Source organism: Aegilops tauschii, chromosome 3 (genome assembly GCF_002575655.3).
Source record: "Aegilops tauschii subsp. strangulata cultivar AL8/78 chromosome 3, Aet v6.0, whole genome shotgun sequence".
NCBI classification, from domain to species: domain Eukaryota; kingdom Viridiplantae; phylum Streptophyta; class Magnoliopsida; order Poales; family Poaceae; genus Aegilops; species Aegilops tauschii.
Window position 1 is genome coordinate 21,624,379 of NC_053037.3, and position 15,423 is coordinate 21,639,801.

Consider the following 15,423-nt stretch of genomic DNA (forward strand, 5'->3'; position numbering starts at 1 on the left):
GAAGGGAAACGAACGAGCCAAAATGCCAGGCCCGGCTCATGTCCAGGGGAGCCGGAACCTAACCGCTCTCAAGCAACACATGGTATGTGGATTAAGATGTTAACTTTTTCGCACGGTGCATCTTGGTTCATTCAACTTGATGGTTAATTTTGCAGGAGGCGAAGGTTGGTTGCCCGGTCCACATCCTGGAAGCCAGGAGAGAAGGCCACAAGGGGAAGGATGGCGCCGAGTTCTGCAGCGAGTCGGTGGAGGAGAAGTGGGGGACCTTCAAAGAGGTCTTCCAGGAGGTGCACGGGCAAGAAGCCGAACCTACGTCCAAGCCCCTTGATCCTGAGCTTCTCATCATTGCTGGCGAGGGGAAGGGCCATGGCCGCCACCTCCTTTGCAACGGGGCGATCGCCACCTCCTCGCATCGCAAGCTGCATGAGATACGCGCTCGAGTCGCCCAACCGCCGCATCACGTGAGATAGCGCGTCTCAAGGTTAGCATCCTAACCTTTCATTTATGTCCATGCCTCGAAATAGCACCGTTCCAACCTATATGAGCCTAATGCCATGTTACAGGATTTAATGGCGCAGCGGGCTGTTGAAGAGGAGCAAAGGCGGCAGGCTGAGCAGGAGTCCAGAGAAAAGGAACGGGAAGACACGAACAAGAGGTTGAAGTTGCTTGAGGATCAACTACAGGTAGAACATTATCTAAACTAGAGTAGAAGATTCATTACATAGGGACGAACCACCCTCACGTGACTCTACTCTTATAGGTTCTTATGCAATCTCGAAGCAGTGCAAGTGATGCCCCTCCTCCTCCTCCGGAATGTTAACCCGGTGGCCTCTCCTCCTCAAGATGATCTATATATGAACAAGTGTACTTCTATTGTGACGTGCACGTGTTTTGCAAGTAGTGACAATATGTATGAATTTGCGACTTGTGTGTGACGTCTACTAGGATAATACATTCGTCTTGTGTGTGACAATATGTGGACTATCCCTAATTATGCCTATATATGTGTGGACTAGATCAAATTATGCCTATATATGATCAAATTGTGCCTATATATGTGTGGACTATATCAAATTATGCCTATATATGATCCTTCTGCCAAGTAGTTGTTTTTATCTGCAGGGATCAGAAAAGAAATAGCTTAAACAGCAGAATGGATGGGAAAGATTTCCGAGAGCAACACTCGGAAAACTACATATTACCGAGAGCCCCTCTCGAAAACATGGTCGTCTGGGAGACCTACTGTTGTGCCACACCTTTTCCGAGAGTAGCTCTCGGAAAGGAAGGCGACATTGCCGAGACCAGCTCTCGGCAAAGCGATGTAAACTGTCAGCTCCCATGTGGGCCACGCTGTCCTACTAGTCAGGAGGATTGCCGAGAGCAGCTCTCGGCAAAGATATCGTCATATTTTTTCAAGAATATTTAGGAAATTATTTAAAACTTTTACTGATAAATGTGATCAGTGGGACCACATGTCGGTTAGAAAGAATACACACGAAAAAATAAAATAGGATGTTGCATATGCTTTGCCGAGTGTCGTGCTGCGGCTCTCGGTAAAATACGCAGTAACTGACGGAGCCGTCTGTTGCGGACGGGCATGCCGCGTGGCTCCTCTTTGCCGTGAGCGGCTCTCGGCGTCTGCAGGGTTTGCCGTGCGGTGCCTCTTTGCCGTGAGGCAGTGACGGTAAAGATGGCAGTTTGCCGTGAAGCTGGGTTTGCCGAGAGTGACACTCGGCAAAGTTTGCTTTGCCGAGTGTCCGTGTTTTAGCACTCGGCGAAGAGCATTACACCCGGCGTACGTGAAAATTCCAGTAGTGTATGGTCCTTTTTGTTTCAAGAACATCTTTTTTTGAAAGATTCCAAGAACAATTATAGAGTGAGTTATTCATTATCTAGAAGAATAGACTGAGTTGCAACCTACATCTGTCACCTTATTCTCTGTAATTTGCCCACAGAAACTATCCAGGGGCATCTGCTTTAACCTCACCTTGCTATCAAACTTTCAATGCGTACATATGAGCGATTTTTCCTCCAATTCCATTAGGTAAGACGTTTGTTAGATTATGTCACACTAGTGACGAAATGCAGTGGGTGAACAGTCCTTCTCTTTAGAGAACTGTCAGTTACATACTAGTCTATATATGGTTTTAGCAGCTGATATGTTTGGCTAGTATGCTGCTCCGGTGCAAGATCATGTTGAGTTCGGTTACAAACGGTAGATGAGCTGCTAACAAGCAAAAAATATTCTTGGCAAGAGAGAAGTTTCTGAATTAAAGAAGTCAGGGAAGCCACATGCATATATGGAAAAATAGAGATGGAGACTCATCTTTTTGGTTTTTGATTTAAATCAGGTGCTCTGCCATTGCATTATACTCTGTTTAGTTTAAATTTGAACTAAAACCACGACAAGAATTATGGAACAGAGGGAGTAGATAAGAAATTGGAGTAGAGTACAAACGTTGAATTAAATAAGTCAGAGAAGGTACATGCACAAACGAATCACCGAACACGCCCGAGCCGAACTCCAAGCACATTCTATATGTGGCGAGTGGTGGCTGGTTTTAGCTTTCCTCGTGGGTGCTGGGCCAGGGAGCTACTGGTAGTGGGAAGCAGCACTATCCTCGAAGTAGCTAGCTGGGGTATATTGGTGGTGTTGATGGCCCTGAAAAATTAATGAGTCATTAATTAAAAATTAACGGATGCGTTAATTACTGAATCGTTTCCGATTCTTTTGGATCGCGACTCGGACGTGGGGTTTACTCCCATGACCTACCCGACCCGCATTATATAGTGTAGACGTCTACCCTAGCCACTGCCTCATCGTATGGTTTCGCACCATCGTTCCAGATCATTGGCGCCGCCACACAATTCTTCTCCATCCCTCCTTTCGGTGTGCACTACGATAAGGGACAGCAGGCCTCCGGAACCTCACCTCTCGTGATCCTGTATGGGAGAGGGACGATCAGGTTTTTGGGGAGTGCGCTCGCGCGACTGCTGGAAGCGACGACTTTGCCAACGACGACTTCTTCCCCAACCTCAGCAACCTCTTCCTCAACAACATGGGCGACAACATCAACGCCAATGGTGCTGCTCCCGTTGCATCGTATGTGATTATGTCCTTCTTGTTCGAGATCGTGGTAGAATTCATGTTTCTAGTATGTGCCCTAGATTCGATCTGTTCATCTACTATGCTAGTCCGCATGATTAGTTCAATCTCTGTTATTGCAGTCATGATTTATTTTGTGCTTATTCGGATTAAATATCGTAGTAATTTGCTCACATACTCAACAACAATAAGCCCCTAGAGTCCGCCTGCCAACTGTGGCCAGGCGATATATTATTTTCTTTTAATAGTTCATAAAAGACAAGTTCTGCTAATTTTTTTGCTTGCCTATTTTTCTAAAGAATAATCGTTAGCCGAAAAAGGAGACATGTGTGGTGTCAGTGGCAGAGAGGCTGCCGGTAACCATGTTTAGTGGCCTAGCCACGATATTTAGTTTTTGCACCAGGAAACGTTGATGTTTCTCATGCTTTGTCCTTCATTGATACTGCAGACTTCCCTGTGCTTCCCAGTCCTATGAAAATAGATCCATTTGGCATTTGGTTGAGCTTTCCAAAAGTAGTATGTTTTGGTTCACCCACCAAGCAAGATCAGAAGAACTGATTTAGATTTATTGGTTGGGAACGGACTGGTAGGTTATATAGAAGACTGGTTGGGAATGGACGGATTGGTTGGGAACGGACGTATAGTACATAACCTTTGCTGTAAAAGAAGTTCCATGTAAAAAAGATACTCCCTCTTTTTATTTACTCCGTGTATTAGTTTTGATCAAGGTCAAGCTTTGTAAACTTTGACAAAGTATATAGACAAAACTATTAACATATACAATAATAAATCAACACCATTAGGCGGCATATTGGAAGCGGCGGGGGAAGTGCCGTGGCGTGCGGGAGGGGGATGAAAACACCCGCTTCTTCCATGCGCAGGCCTCCCAACGTCGACGCGGGAACTGCATCAGCGTCCTCGACGTCGACGGCTCCCACGTCATGGGGCATGCAGCAAAGGCGGCCGCGCTCTTGGGCTTCTACTCCAGCCTCCTGGGCCATGCGACGACGCCCGTCTGGCGTTTCGACGTGACGGGCCTCCTCGCCGCTGCCCCCCCCCCCCCCCCCGCGTCCACGGGCCCTCGCTTGTGGCCCCCTTCTCCACCAACGAGATCAGGCGTGCGGCCCTCTGCCTCGATCGCTCGAGCGCCCCGGGGCCCGACGGGTTGGGCCCGGCATTCTACCATGCCGCTTGGGGCACGGTCGGGCGCGACATCGAGCGCCTGTTCGCCGCTGTCTACGACGGGTCGGCTCGGCTAGACGGGATCAACAGAGCGTTCATCGCCCTGCTCCTGAAGAGCGAGGGGGTGCCAACGCCGGGCGGGTTCGGCCCCGTCTCCTTGCAAAACGCCGGAATCAAGATCTGTGTCGCGGCCTCACCACCAGGCTGCAGAAGCAGATCGGCTTGGTGATCGGAGGACCAGTCTGGGTTCATCCCGGGACGAAGCATTGTCGAAAACTTCGTCTACGCTGCTGAGATGGTGCAGTGCTGCTACAAGCGTGCTGCCCCTACCATCGTCTTCAAGTTGGACTTCTCCAAAGCCTTCGACTGCATCAACTGGGAGAGTCTGCGTGTGATCTTGCTGGCTAGGGGTTTCTCTGAGCTTTGGTGCGATTGGATGGACTTGATCCTCCGTTCCTCGCGCTCCGCGGTCCTGCTCAACGGCGTCCCGGGGAAGTGGTTCCCCCTTCACTGCGGGCTGCGGCAGGGGGACCCCACCTCCCCCTACCTCTTCCTCCTCGTCGCCGACATGCTTCAGAGGCTGATCCGCCGTGACGATCTGCTTCGCCACCCACTGCTGGAGGGGGAGCCGCCGCTTGTGTTGCAGTACGCGGACGACACACTCATCATCATGCGCGCGTGTCCGCCCGCGGCAGCCCGGCTACGCTCTATCCTCGATGACTTCGCTGTGGCTACCGGCCTCGTCATCAACTACTCGAAGAGTACGTTGGTCCCGATGAATGTGGAGGCTGACACCCTAGCCGCGATCATGGAGGTCACGGGGTGCCGGGTGGAGGGATTCCCGCAGACGTACCTGGGGCTCCCGCTGTCATGCCACAAGCTCTCCCTGGCGGATTTCCACTTCATCATCGCCAAGGTCGACCGGTACTTTGCTGGCTGGCGTGCCCGTCTCCTCTCCCCGACGGGGCGGCTGGTCCTCATCAACGCCGTGCTGGACGCCATCCCGACCTATGCCATGGGCGCGCTCAAGCTGCCTCCCAAGGTAGTGCGCGCGCTGGACTCCCTCCGTCGCTTTCGGTGCGCAGTGTCCCTTCGCCTGGGAGCTGGTGTGCGGCGGCAAGGAGGAGGGAGGCCTGGGGGTCCGCGACCTCGCCACGCAGAATGACGCCCTCCTTCTAAAGATCCTGCACCGACTCCACTCTATCCCCTTGTCTCGCCGGGCGACCTGGGTTTGGGGCACCCTGGGGGGCGTCTCCTACTGGACCCCCGTAGCTCGGGGCTCGCCGGCGAGCATTGGGCTGCGCTTCGGGGGCTTATGCCTATCTATCGCGCTCTCACCCGCGTCTCCCTGTGGGATGGCAGGATGACGCCTTCTAGGAGGATCATTGGCTTCCCTGTGGGCCCGTGCGGTGTGCCTTCCCGGCTCTGGCCTCGCATGCGACGTGCTCGGAGGTCTTGGTCTGGGCTGTTCGCAACCTCGGGCTAGATGCGGTGCTCGTGCTGCGGCTGTCCACTTCTGCCGCCCGGGAACGCCTCCTCCTGCTCCCACTCATTGGGCGGGCGGGGGAGGGCGAGGGCGAAGCTGACCATCGCAGCCTGATCCTTTGCGATCAGAAAGGCGGGCGGCTAGCGTCGAGCGCAGCCTATGGGCTCTTCCGCATGGGCGGTGAGGTGGTGGAGAACGCCGCCTTTCTCTGGAGATCGCCGGCGCCTTCTAGGGTTCGGTTCTTCGCCTGGCTGCTGACGCTCGGCCGTATCCATACTCGGGACAATCTACTGAAGAAACACATCGTCGAGCTCCAGAGTGCTGGGTGCCCGGAGTGCGGGGTGAGCCTGGAGACGCCTGATCACTTGATCTTCGGCTGCCCCTTCGCGCGTGCGTTCTGGTGCTCTCTGCGCCTTTCCACTTCGGGGGCCTCTGTGCGTGCCATGCACCTCTTCGACGCCTCCATGGCGGTCGGCTCAGCCTCGCCGCATGCGTTCGTGCAGCTGTGCTGCTGGCACCTCTGGAAGCGGCGGAACGCGGTTGTGTTCAGGCGGGAAACGCCGTCCCTGAACGCCACTTTGAAAGCCTGTCGCGACGACGCCATCCTCTGGCGCGGCAGGTTTCGCTCTGCGGATCGTGGACATGTTGATGCATGGCTAATGGCCCTGCGTGGGTAGAACAAAACTGCATGTAACATAGCAGAGGAGGTTCGCCCCCTGCCTCTTTCTTTCTCTCTGCTGCCACCCCGGCATTTGTGCCATTGTACTGAATGTTGGGTTTGAGAAATATATTCAGGTGGGGGCGTTCTCCCCCCCCCCCCCCCCCCCCCCTTGAAAATTCAAAAAAAAAATCAACACCATTAGATTCATTATGAATGTACTTTCACATCATATAGATTTGTTATGGTAAATGTTTATATTGCTTTATACAAACTTGATCAAACTTTACAAAGTTTTGACTTCAATCAAATCTAATATGCGGAGTAAATAAAAACGGAGGGAGTACTTGTTTGAAACCTCAGTTTGTGGCGAGTCGATCAATAACAATTTTGACCATCCGTCGGCAATGAACCAACAATGACAGACTATTGCGTGGTTGTGCACTTGCACAGAACTACCGAGCTTAGACATCATGGTTGACTAGTTTTGGCTTTACAAGTTCTAACTCACCGGCAATCTGGATTTTCTCATGAAATTTTCGAAAAAATATGGGGCAAGGATAGACAGGGGACATTCACCCACCTCGCTTTGGTGTCGCGGAAAGTTCTTTATCTGTGGCTTCCCGAAGGTAATGGCGGTGGATGTCGAAACAAGGTCCAATTCAAATCGTCGTGAGGCTGCTTAGAGGTCACCTGGGACGGTTTTGGCTCAACTTGGAGGGATGTGTAATTGAGTAAACACTACTAGGAAAAATGCTAGCGTAGTTTTTTTGCTTATCAGTAGCGTGGGTACCCATGCTACTACTAAGACGCTATAGCTAAGTTTTAGCAATAGAGCGTTTTTTACCCCGCGCTACAGCTAAAAAAGTTAGTAGTAGCGCGGTGCACCCACGCTACCACTATTAAGCACCTACGCTTCTACTATCTAAGTCCTAGTAGCACCCCACTTACACCTACGCTACTACTATCCAAGTACTAGTAGCCCCCCAATTTTCCCCCACGCTACAACTAACTAACTAGAAATTAAAAAAAGACACAAAAAGTACGCGACGGGTGGGTTGCTGGCCTCGACCTCGTTGGCGACGCAAAGGATGGGGGCGATCTCGATGAGCGAGGAGGGGACCACCTCGCTGTCGCAGATGGACTCGCCCAGGTTGCCCGCGGTCTGCGTGCGCAGGATCCTCCTGCCGCCAGACGCCGGGGTGGAGGACGCGGCGCCCGAGGGCTCCCGACCGCCGCCGGTGATGGATCCCGCAAGCTCCGGCCTCACAATCACCGATTATGGTGGATTCTGGCAAGAACACGGGAGGCGCCCGAAACCCTAGCCGCGGGCAAAGGTGCAGGCCTTAGGCACGGATCTGGACGGAGGGGACAGAGGGGCGGAGCTTTAGGATCTTGGGGGCGTGTGGCGTGCGGCCGGAGCTCGCCAGAACAAGCCGCCGTGGGTGGTGGTGGCGGCGAGGAGATCGTGGGTAGAGGAGATCGACCGAGGGGTGGGGTGAGGTTCGCGCGCGAGAGAGAGTTTTTTTTAGGGATTCGTGAGGAAGAGTTTGGTGGGGTGGGGATCGGCCGGGGGAGGGTGTGGTGCGGTGGTGGACATGCTCAGTGGTAGCGTGGGGTACCTCACTTCGCTATAGCTTTTCGCTTACTAGTAGCGCACGTTTTTGTCACCCATGCTACTACTATGTCCTGTCCGCTTGAGATATTTACTAATAGCGAGGGGTTAATGTGGCACGCTACTACTAATTACCGAAAAAGGTTTCCCCCGGTTTGTATACAAAACAACCAACCGAACCATACTGGGATAGGTGCTGGGGTGAAAGCAGCACAGTCACGCCCAAAAGAAATGACAGAGAAAGAGCAAAAGAAACAAATGCCGACCACGGCGGATCAACAAAAACGAAGAAGCCTCGTGAACGCCGCGCCCACCGGGATCTTCCACTAGGCTATAAGACTCCGAAGCGCCGGCACCTATCAACACCTCCAAGAAGGATCGCGATGATGACGACGCTGCTGCCAAGGGTTTCCCCCGGTACACGACGAGGCGAAAGGAAGGGTAGCCCCCGACGCCCTCCCAGAAGGTCAGGTGGCACCCACAGGCGCCACCGCGCCGGTGGCGGCCACGCCGACAGGGGTTTCCCCCGATCCCAACCCACACCTCGGGCGCTCCGGATCCAGCCACCAAACCAACCATCACCCTGCGCCAACGCGGTCATAAGGCCTCCACGCCGTCTCACCATGGCCCCGCAAAGTGAGGACAGCGCGACGAAGAATCAGAGCCGGGACTAGGGCATCAGCACCGTCGGCACGCGGGAGGGCCCCACCTCCACCGTCCGCGATGTTAGCCGTCCGGACGCAATAGCAAGAGCACACCAGGCCCGTGGGCCCACAGGCCCGGCCGAGCCCTCGTGGGCCCGTAAAGCTCCCGCCCTTGCGCTGCTGCCGGCATGCCATCGGCGCCGATGCCCCATATCCGAGCCGCTCCTCCTCCTCACCGCGTCGCAGACAACGATGCCACGCCGGGGGGCCGGCCCGCTAGGACCCAGATGGGGCCCGCCGGGCCCAAATCTGGGCCGGGGTAGCGACGTTAGCCACCTGGCACCACCACCTCGCCCTGCCGCCAAGGAGCGGCGCCGACACCACGCCTGCCGCCGGCCGCCGCCGCAGGGCCGCCGGACCGCAGCCATGCCGGGCTGCACCGCCGCCGCCTCCCTGCCCCGGGAAGGGAGCACGCACGCGCGGGGACGAGAAAGCCCGCCGCCGCCGGTACCACCCGGGCCAGCGCCGGGGGCGACCGCCGGCGGCGGTGGGGGGAGATGGGGGAGGAGGGGGCCCGCTGGTGAGGAGCTCGAGCTCCGCCCCGACGACCTCCCGGGGAGGCGGCGCGAGGCGGATCTGGACGGAGACGGGGGAGGGAGGAAGGGGACGGAGGCGGGGCGCGAGGCCGGCGGCCGGCGGCGGCGGGAGGGAAAGGGGGGAACCCTAGCGGGCTAGTCGCGGGAGGGAAAGGGGTGAATCTTAGTGGTGATATTTCCTTTTTAGAATCTTGAAATGGAACCATCGCTACTAGTAATTAGCAGCAGCGTGGGTCAAAATAGCGCGCTATTAGTAAGCGTCTATCTATAAGCTATTTCCTAGTAGTGAAACTCAGCTCAGGATAGCTCTATTTTCCAACGCTGTGGGGTTTTTTTCGGAGGAATATTTCGGTTATGCAAACAATCAATCAATTCAATGGACCTAGTCAAGACTCGTGCCATGAGAATGGGAGATCGGAGAATAGAATCCGTGTTCACGCTTTCTTCGTCTGCACATTCTTTCCGATGAAGACCATGACACATCTTACCTTTTTTTTTCCTTAAGATTGTAATTAGTTCATACATCTCGTATATAAGAGAATAATTCAAACCTCCGGCGGAGCAAGGCATCATCAACCTGGCAGCAGGCACACACATGCTTTGGAACTGGGTGAGTAAAACCAGACAGTGAATCCACACACATGCACATATATAGAAAGATCAGAAATGGGGACCCATCTGAGATGTCACAATGCTTTCTTTCACTTGATTATATCAGACAAGAAGAGTGCCGTCACAACTAGTAGAGTAAAAGCAAGCAACTAGATGAGAAGACTGACAAAAGCTTCCTGGAGCTAAAACTTGTGTTGCACATCCATCGACAAATTAGAGGAGGCTCTGTTCAAAATCCACACCCCCTTTGTTCCTGGATCTAACACACCGTTCTAGGTGCCTTTCGGCTTCAGCATGTGAGAAGGCTTATCAAAATCCAAAGAGAAAGGAAAAAAACAGAGCTACCGGACAGAAGCAAGAGGCACTGTTTCGGGCTAGGGAGGGATTGATGGACAAACAGCCGCTCATCCGTGGAAAATGCGTGGAGGCTCTGATCCCTGGTCCTGGCTCTCACATACTACTATTTCAAGTGCCTTTTCAGTTTCAGCAGCTGAGAAGACTGATCAAAATCCAAAGAGAAAGGAAAAACAGAGGCTCTGGGGAAACAGAGCCCCCAGAGTAGAGTACAATAAGCCCCCAGAGTCCGCCTACCAACTGTTTTTTTTTTACAGTTACCGCCTACCAACTGTGACCAGGCAATATTCTAATTTGCTTTAATAGTTCATAAGAGACGATTCACCCTAAAAGAAAAAGGCGAGTTGTACTAATTTTTCACTTTCTTATTTGTTTTAAGAATAACCATCAGCTAAAAAAGAAGACGTGTGCGGTGTTTGCCGCAGAAACGCTGCCAGTGACCAAATTTGGTGGCCTTGCCAAACTATATTTATTTCTCACACATGGACACATTGATGTTGCTCATGCTTTCTCCGTTCTTGATGCTGCTGACTTCCGCGTGCTTCCTAGTCCCAACAAAAAAAATCCCATTTGTCATTTCGTTGAGCTTTTCGAAAATACTATGTTTTGATTGGTCCACCAAGCAAGATCAGCGAGAGCTTTGGACGAGATGTTGGGTGTTTGTGTGTGGGGCCATGGCGGATGGAAGGTTTAGGTTAAGGTGTGTGCCGGGTGGGGGGGGGGGGGGTGGAGATGGGTCATGGGAGTGGATGGATGAGATCGGTTAGAACATTGTTTTATAGGATGGGGACGGACTGGTGAGTTATATAGAGTGCAGTGTTAGGTATAGTACAAGACCTTTGCCATAAGAGAAATTTCATGTACATAAGTTACCTCTTAGAAACCTCGGTTTATGGCGAGTCCTATCACTAACGATTTTGACCGTCCGTCGGCAATGAACCAACAATGACAAATTATTCATGGCAGTGTACTTCCATGGAACTACCGAGCTTAGAGATCATAGCTGACTAGTTTTGGTCTTACAAGTTCCACTGACTGGCAATCTGGATTTTCACATGAAATTTTTGAAAATTTATGGGGCAAGGAAGGATACACAGGGGACAATCACACACCTAGATTTTGTGTCCCAAAAAGTTCTTTATGGGTGGCTTCCTGAAGGTAATGGTGGTGGATGTATGAAACAAGGTTCAGTTCGAATCATCATGAGGCTGCTTAAAGCTCACCTTGGACCGTTTTGCATCACCTTGGATGGCTGTGTAATTGAGCAAACTCAACTAATGATAGCTCTATTTTCCAATGCTTTGTGCTTTGTCAGAGGAATATTTCAGTTATGCGAACAATCAATCAATTCATTGGACCTAGTCACGACTCATGGTATCAGAATTTGAGATAAGAAAAAATAATCAGTGTTCACACTTTCTTTATTTGCACATTCTTTCTCAGGAAGACCATGGCACATCTTACCATTGCTTTTTGCTTATGATTGTACTCCTTCCGTTCCTTAATATAGGGGGGTTTCATAGTTCAATTTGAACTACCAAAACATCATATATTTAGGAATGGAGAGAGTAATTATTTCAGACAACTCCTATCTTTATAAAACATTATTCAAACCTCAGGTGGGGCATCACGCCATTAGCCTCCAAGAAAAATAACAAGTATAGCGTCAAGAAACGTATGTGCCACTTGCCAGAAAATATAGAAAAGAAAGCACAATGTTATACACATTCGTACTCCGGGCGTTGTACCAAATTCTGGTTTCCTCTAATGGAAATCAGGGCGGCCCTTTTGATGAGAAACGATCAGTATACATATTTAGGACCTGAAAACATGCCTAAGAAGTATGATGTTCAGGCTTAATCCAAATTGTGGTGGGCATTCAGTGCTTCAGAATGGCTGTGAGACGAGAACAACCCGAACGAATAAAGAAGCAATGGTAGTTTACACGCAAATTGGCAGCTAATTTAATTGAGGTACCAATTTCCTGGCAGCAGGCACACACATGCTTTGGAGCTGGGTGAGTTAAAACAGACATGCACATAGAAACAGCAGAAACGGGGACTCATCTGAGATCTCACAATGCTTTCTTTCACTTGATTATATCAGACAAGAAGAAAGCGGTCACAACTAAAGTACAAGCAAACAACTACTAGATGAGAAGTACAACTTGTGCCGCACATCCATCGACATATTCGAGGAGGCTCTGTTCAAAATCTACACCCCCTTGATCCTGGATCTCACACACAATTTCTAGGTGCCGTTGGGCCTCAGCATGTGAGAACCCTGATGAGAATCGAAAGAGAAAGGAAAAAAACAGCGTAAAAACAGAGCTACCTGACAGTAGCAAGAGGCAGTGTTTCGGGCTAGGGAGGGATTGATGGACTGCCATGCTAGCTAGTTCTAACTTCTAACAAGTAGCTAGTACCTGCCGAGAGCGATAGTTGGGTAATGGTGGTAATCCGTGGCGGCGTTGTACCTGTGATCAGCAGCAGCTTCTTGGAGGCGCGCCGTGTAGGCCTCGTCGCTGACCTTGTTGTGCCACGCGGGAAGCTTGGGCGTCTCGATGTCGGCCTTGTGTCGCGCTAGCGTGTAGGCGGTGTAACCGCCGCGGGCACCGGCGGCAGCGTGGTCGTGATAGGCCTTGTGCCCGGCCTCGTCCACTGCGGCGGGCGGCTGCTGGTAGGTCCTCTACGGCGCCTTGTGGTTGGCGCCGACGTAGTAGCCGTTCCTGTTGTTGTTCCCTCTGTGGCCCCGGCTATGACCGCCGGCCTCGTTGCGGTTGCGGTTGGACCGCTCGCCGCCGTAGTCGTCCCTGCCGCCGCCGAAGCACGAGCTGAACTCAAAGCACATCTTTCCTGGTAGGCTGTCTTTTTGGATTAGCCCTGGCACTGCACTGAGACGGAAGAGGCTTTAGCTGGCTGGATTACTGGACTAGTGGGTGGTGCTGGATGCTCGGCGTGGTACGGGTATATTTATACCTGACGAGAGGGCTCGTGCCGCACGCCTAGGACTAGGAGATGCGACTCCGGTTCACACTTGACGCGCAAACACAGGATCTATCATCTCCCACGCCCAGTTGTTTTTGCTTAGGTCCAGATGGATGAGGTTCGTCCAACTCCAGCTGAAGCTAAACCACGTCGCCGATCGATCAGTTTCAGCTTGGGCACGGTGGTAGGGTGGTCGGGGTCGTGCTCCCCCAACCCAAGTCATCGAGGAATCAGAGGGAGGAGATAGACGAGCTGAGCGCTTGGCACAACAAGGTCATTGGTCAAGATCGAGAGCGACGCTTCGAGTTTGCAAGAGCGAGAGCGACGCCTCGTGGCGGGCGATGCCGCGCTGCGGACAGCATCGCTGGATTCCGGAGGCAGGCCAAGATGCCACCCGCAAGTACTTTTTGGGTTTGGCCATGCGTCGCTGCATTTTTGGGTTTGGCAATGCGTCGCTGCGGGGTGGGCTCGTCATGTTGGGCCACTGTCCTCGACGTGTTGCCTTGTGCACGGCAAGACCAATTGTTGCCCATGCTCCCTCCCCATTAAATAAGTTTTGACCATCTCGAAAAGAAAACTCATAAAACTCCGGTGTATGTTCGGATTATAGTGTTTGGATCATTTATGTCAACTTTTTGTCATTCAGTGAGAACCCCATCAGCCCATCCATTTTTCGGTAAATCTGAGACAAATTTGAGGGAGCTATGTTGGAGTCCGGACATGCAACCGACCAACCAAAAGCCCTCATGTGGTCCACCTATACTCTCTCTCCTCCACATGCATGCCCCCCTCTACTCTCCTTCCTCCCCACCGAACAAATAAGAATTAATTTATGAATAACATTGGATAGCTCTCTGCGGCATCATGTCCGCGGATCACGTCCGGGGAGTTGCATGACACATCAAGTATGATAATTAATGAAAAATGAAGTTCAATACAAGGCCAACAATGACCCATCACGTGACATAGCACGGAAGACCCTATGTTAACGAAACCTAGTGACCCATCGTAGGTCGGCGATGCACCGTGGGTGAACGTGAACAAAATCCACCCTGGCTTGTGTTGCCAGTCATCGATGCCGCACAGAGTTGAGTACACTTGGAGCGGATGTCGTTGATAAACACATCAAGTCGCGCACTGTCCTGGTGCTCCCCAAAGGTCTCTAAAGCTGCAATAAGACCATAATTTTATAAGTGAGGTAAGCCAGGTGTTTTAAAAAAAAATACTCTCAATGAGTGCTTTGTTGCGCGCGGTCCACATCGACCATGACTGGGCAGCCACCTCTGTCCAAGCTAGTGTATCCAACGCTCATGACACGTCGTAAGGGCACGCCGCCTCTTACACGGTGGAAAATGTGGCACACTCGCATCATGTCCGTGTTACGGATCTCTGGCACCAACTTGGCTCATGGCCAGTGTCGGATGCCGCTGTACTTCGGCGGCGTCTGTGACATTGGATACTAAGCACGGGGTGCTGGCGCGGTGGCTCGAAATTGCGGCTGTGAGGTGGCAACGGAGCTCGAAAGGAGTAGGTGTCGAGGTCTAGAAGAAAACAAGGAGGGCATTCTGGCCTTCGCAAGGAGCGGTAGCGGCATTGGGGATGTGGCCTCGGGATCTCGGGGAGGCGGCGGAGCTCGAACAACAGCCGTGGCATCGAGCTCGAGGAAGGTAGTGGTGGCAGTGGCTCGAATCGGGAGCGACGGTTAGAAAAATGGGGGAGCGGTGGGCGTGGCCTAGGGTTTTATAGCCACTGCCAGGCCAATGAATGTGGGAGGGGAGTTGTCTCCCCATTTTTAATGAGAATGCCTCCTTCTAGAGCAAAAATAGGCCAAATAGAATGGAATGTTTGGGGAATGGAAAGCTATTTTTGGAATCTGCTAGCTGGATCTTAATCCCCAGACCATAATTTTTTTTCTCAAATATACCCTTTGCATATCTTTAGAGATGTGCTCTAAGAGGTGAGAAAGTAGAGCGAAGATGGTATCTGGTAACCATTCGTCATGAAGCTATCTCAAAAACAATGAAAACAGATGGTATCTAGTCATTTTCTTCAAGTACTTCGGTCTTGCTGCGGCAGGTAGCATCCCCAAGTCACAAGTCATGGTGAACTTACTACTGATTTCCCCGGACTGCTTGTGTTCGGGGCAATAAAGCTTGGCCGGTTGGCTATTGTGGTCAGCTATT

At 52.1% G+C, this 15,423-nt stretch overlaps 1 protein-coding gene across 1 annotated transcript; it reads left to right on the forward strand.

Moving 5' to 3' along the window:
- The first annotated feature begins 5,947 nt into the window (after positions 1–5,947).
- On the forward strand, positions 5,948–6,451 carry LOC109777832 (uncharacterized). Its single transcript, XM_020336389.1, has one exon. The coding sequence runs from the start codon at positions 5,948–5,950 to the stop codon at positions 6,449–6,451; it is 504 nt and encodes a 167-aa protein (XP_020191978.1).
- Positions 6,452–15,423: the final 8,972 nt, after the last annotated feature.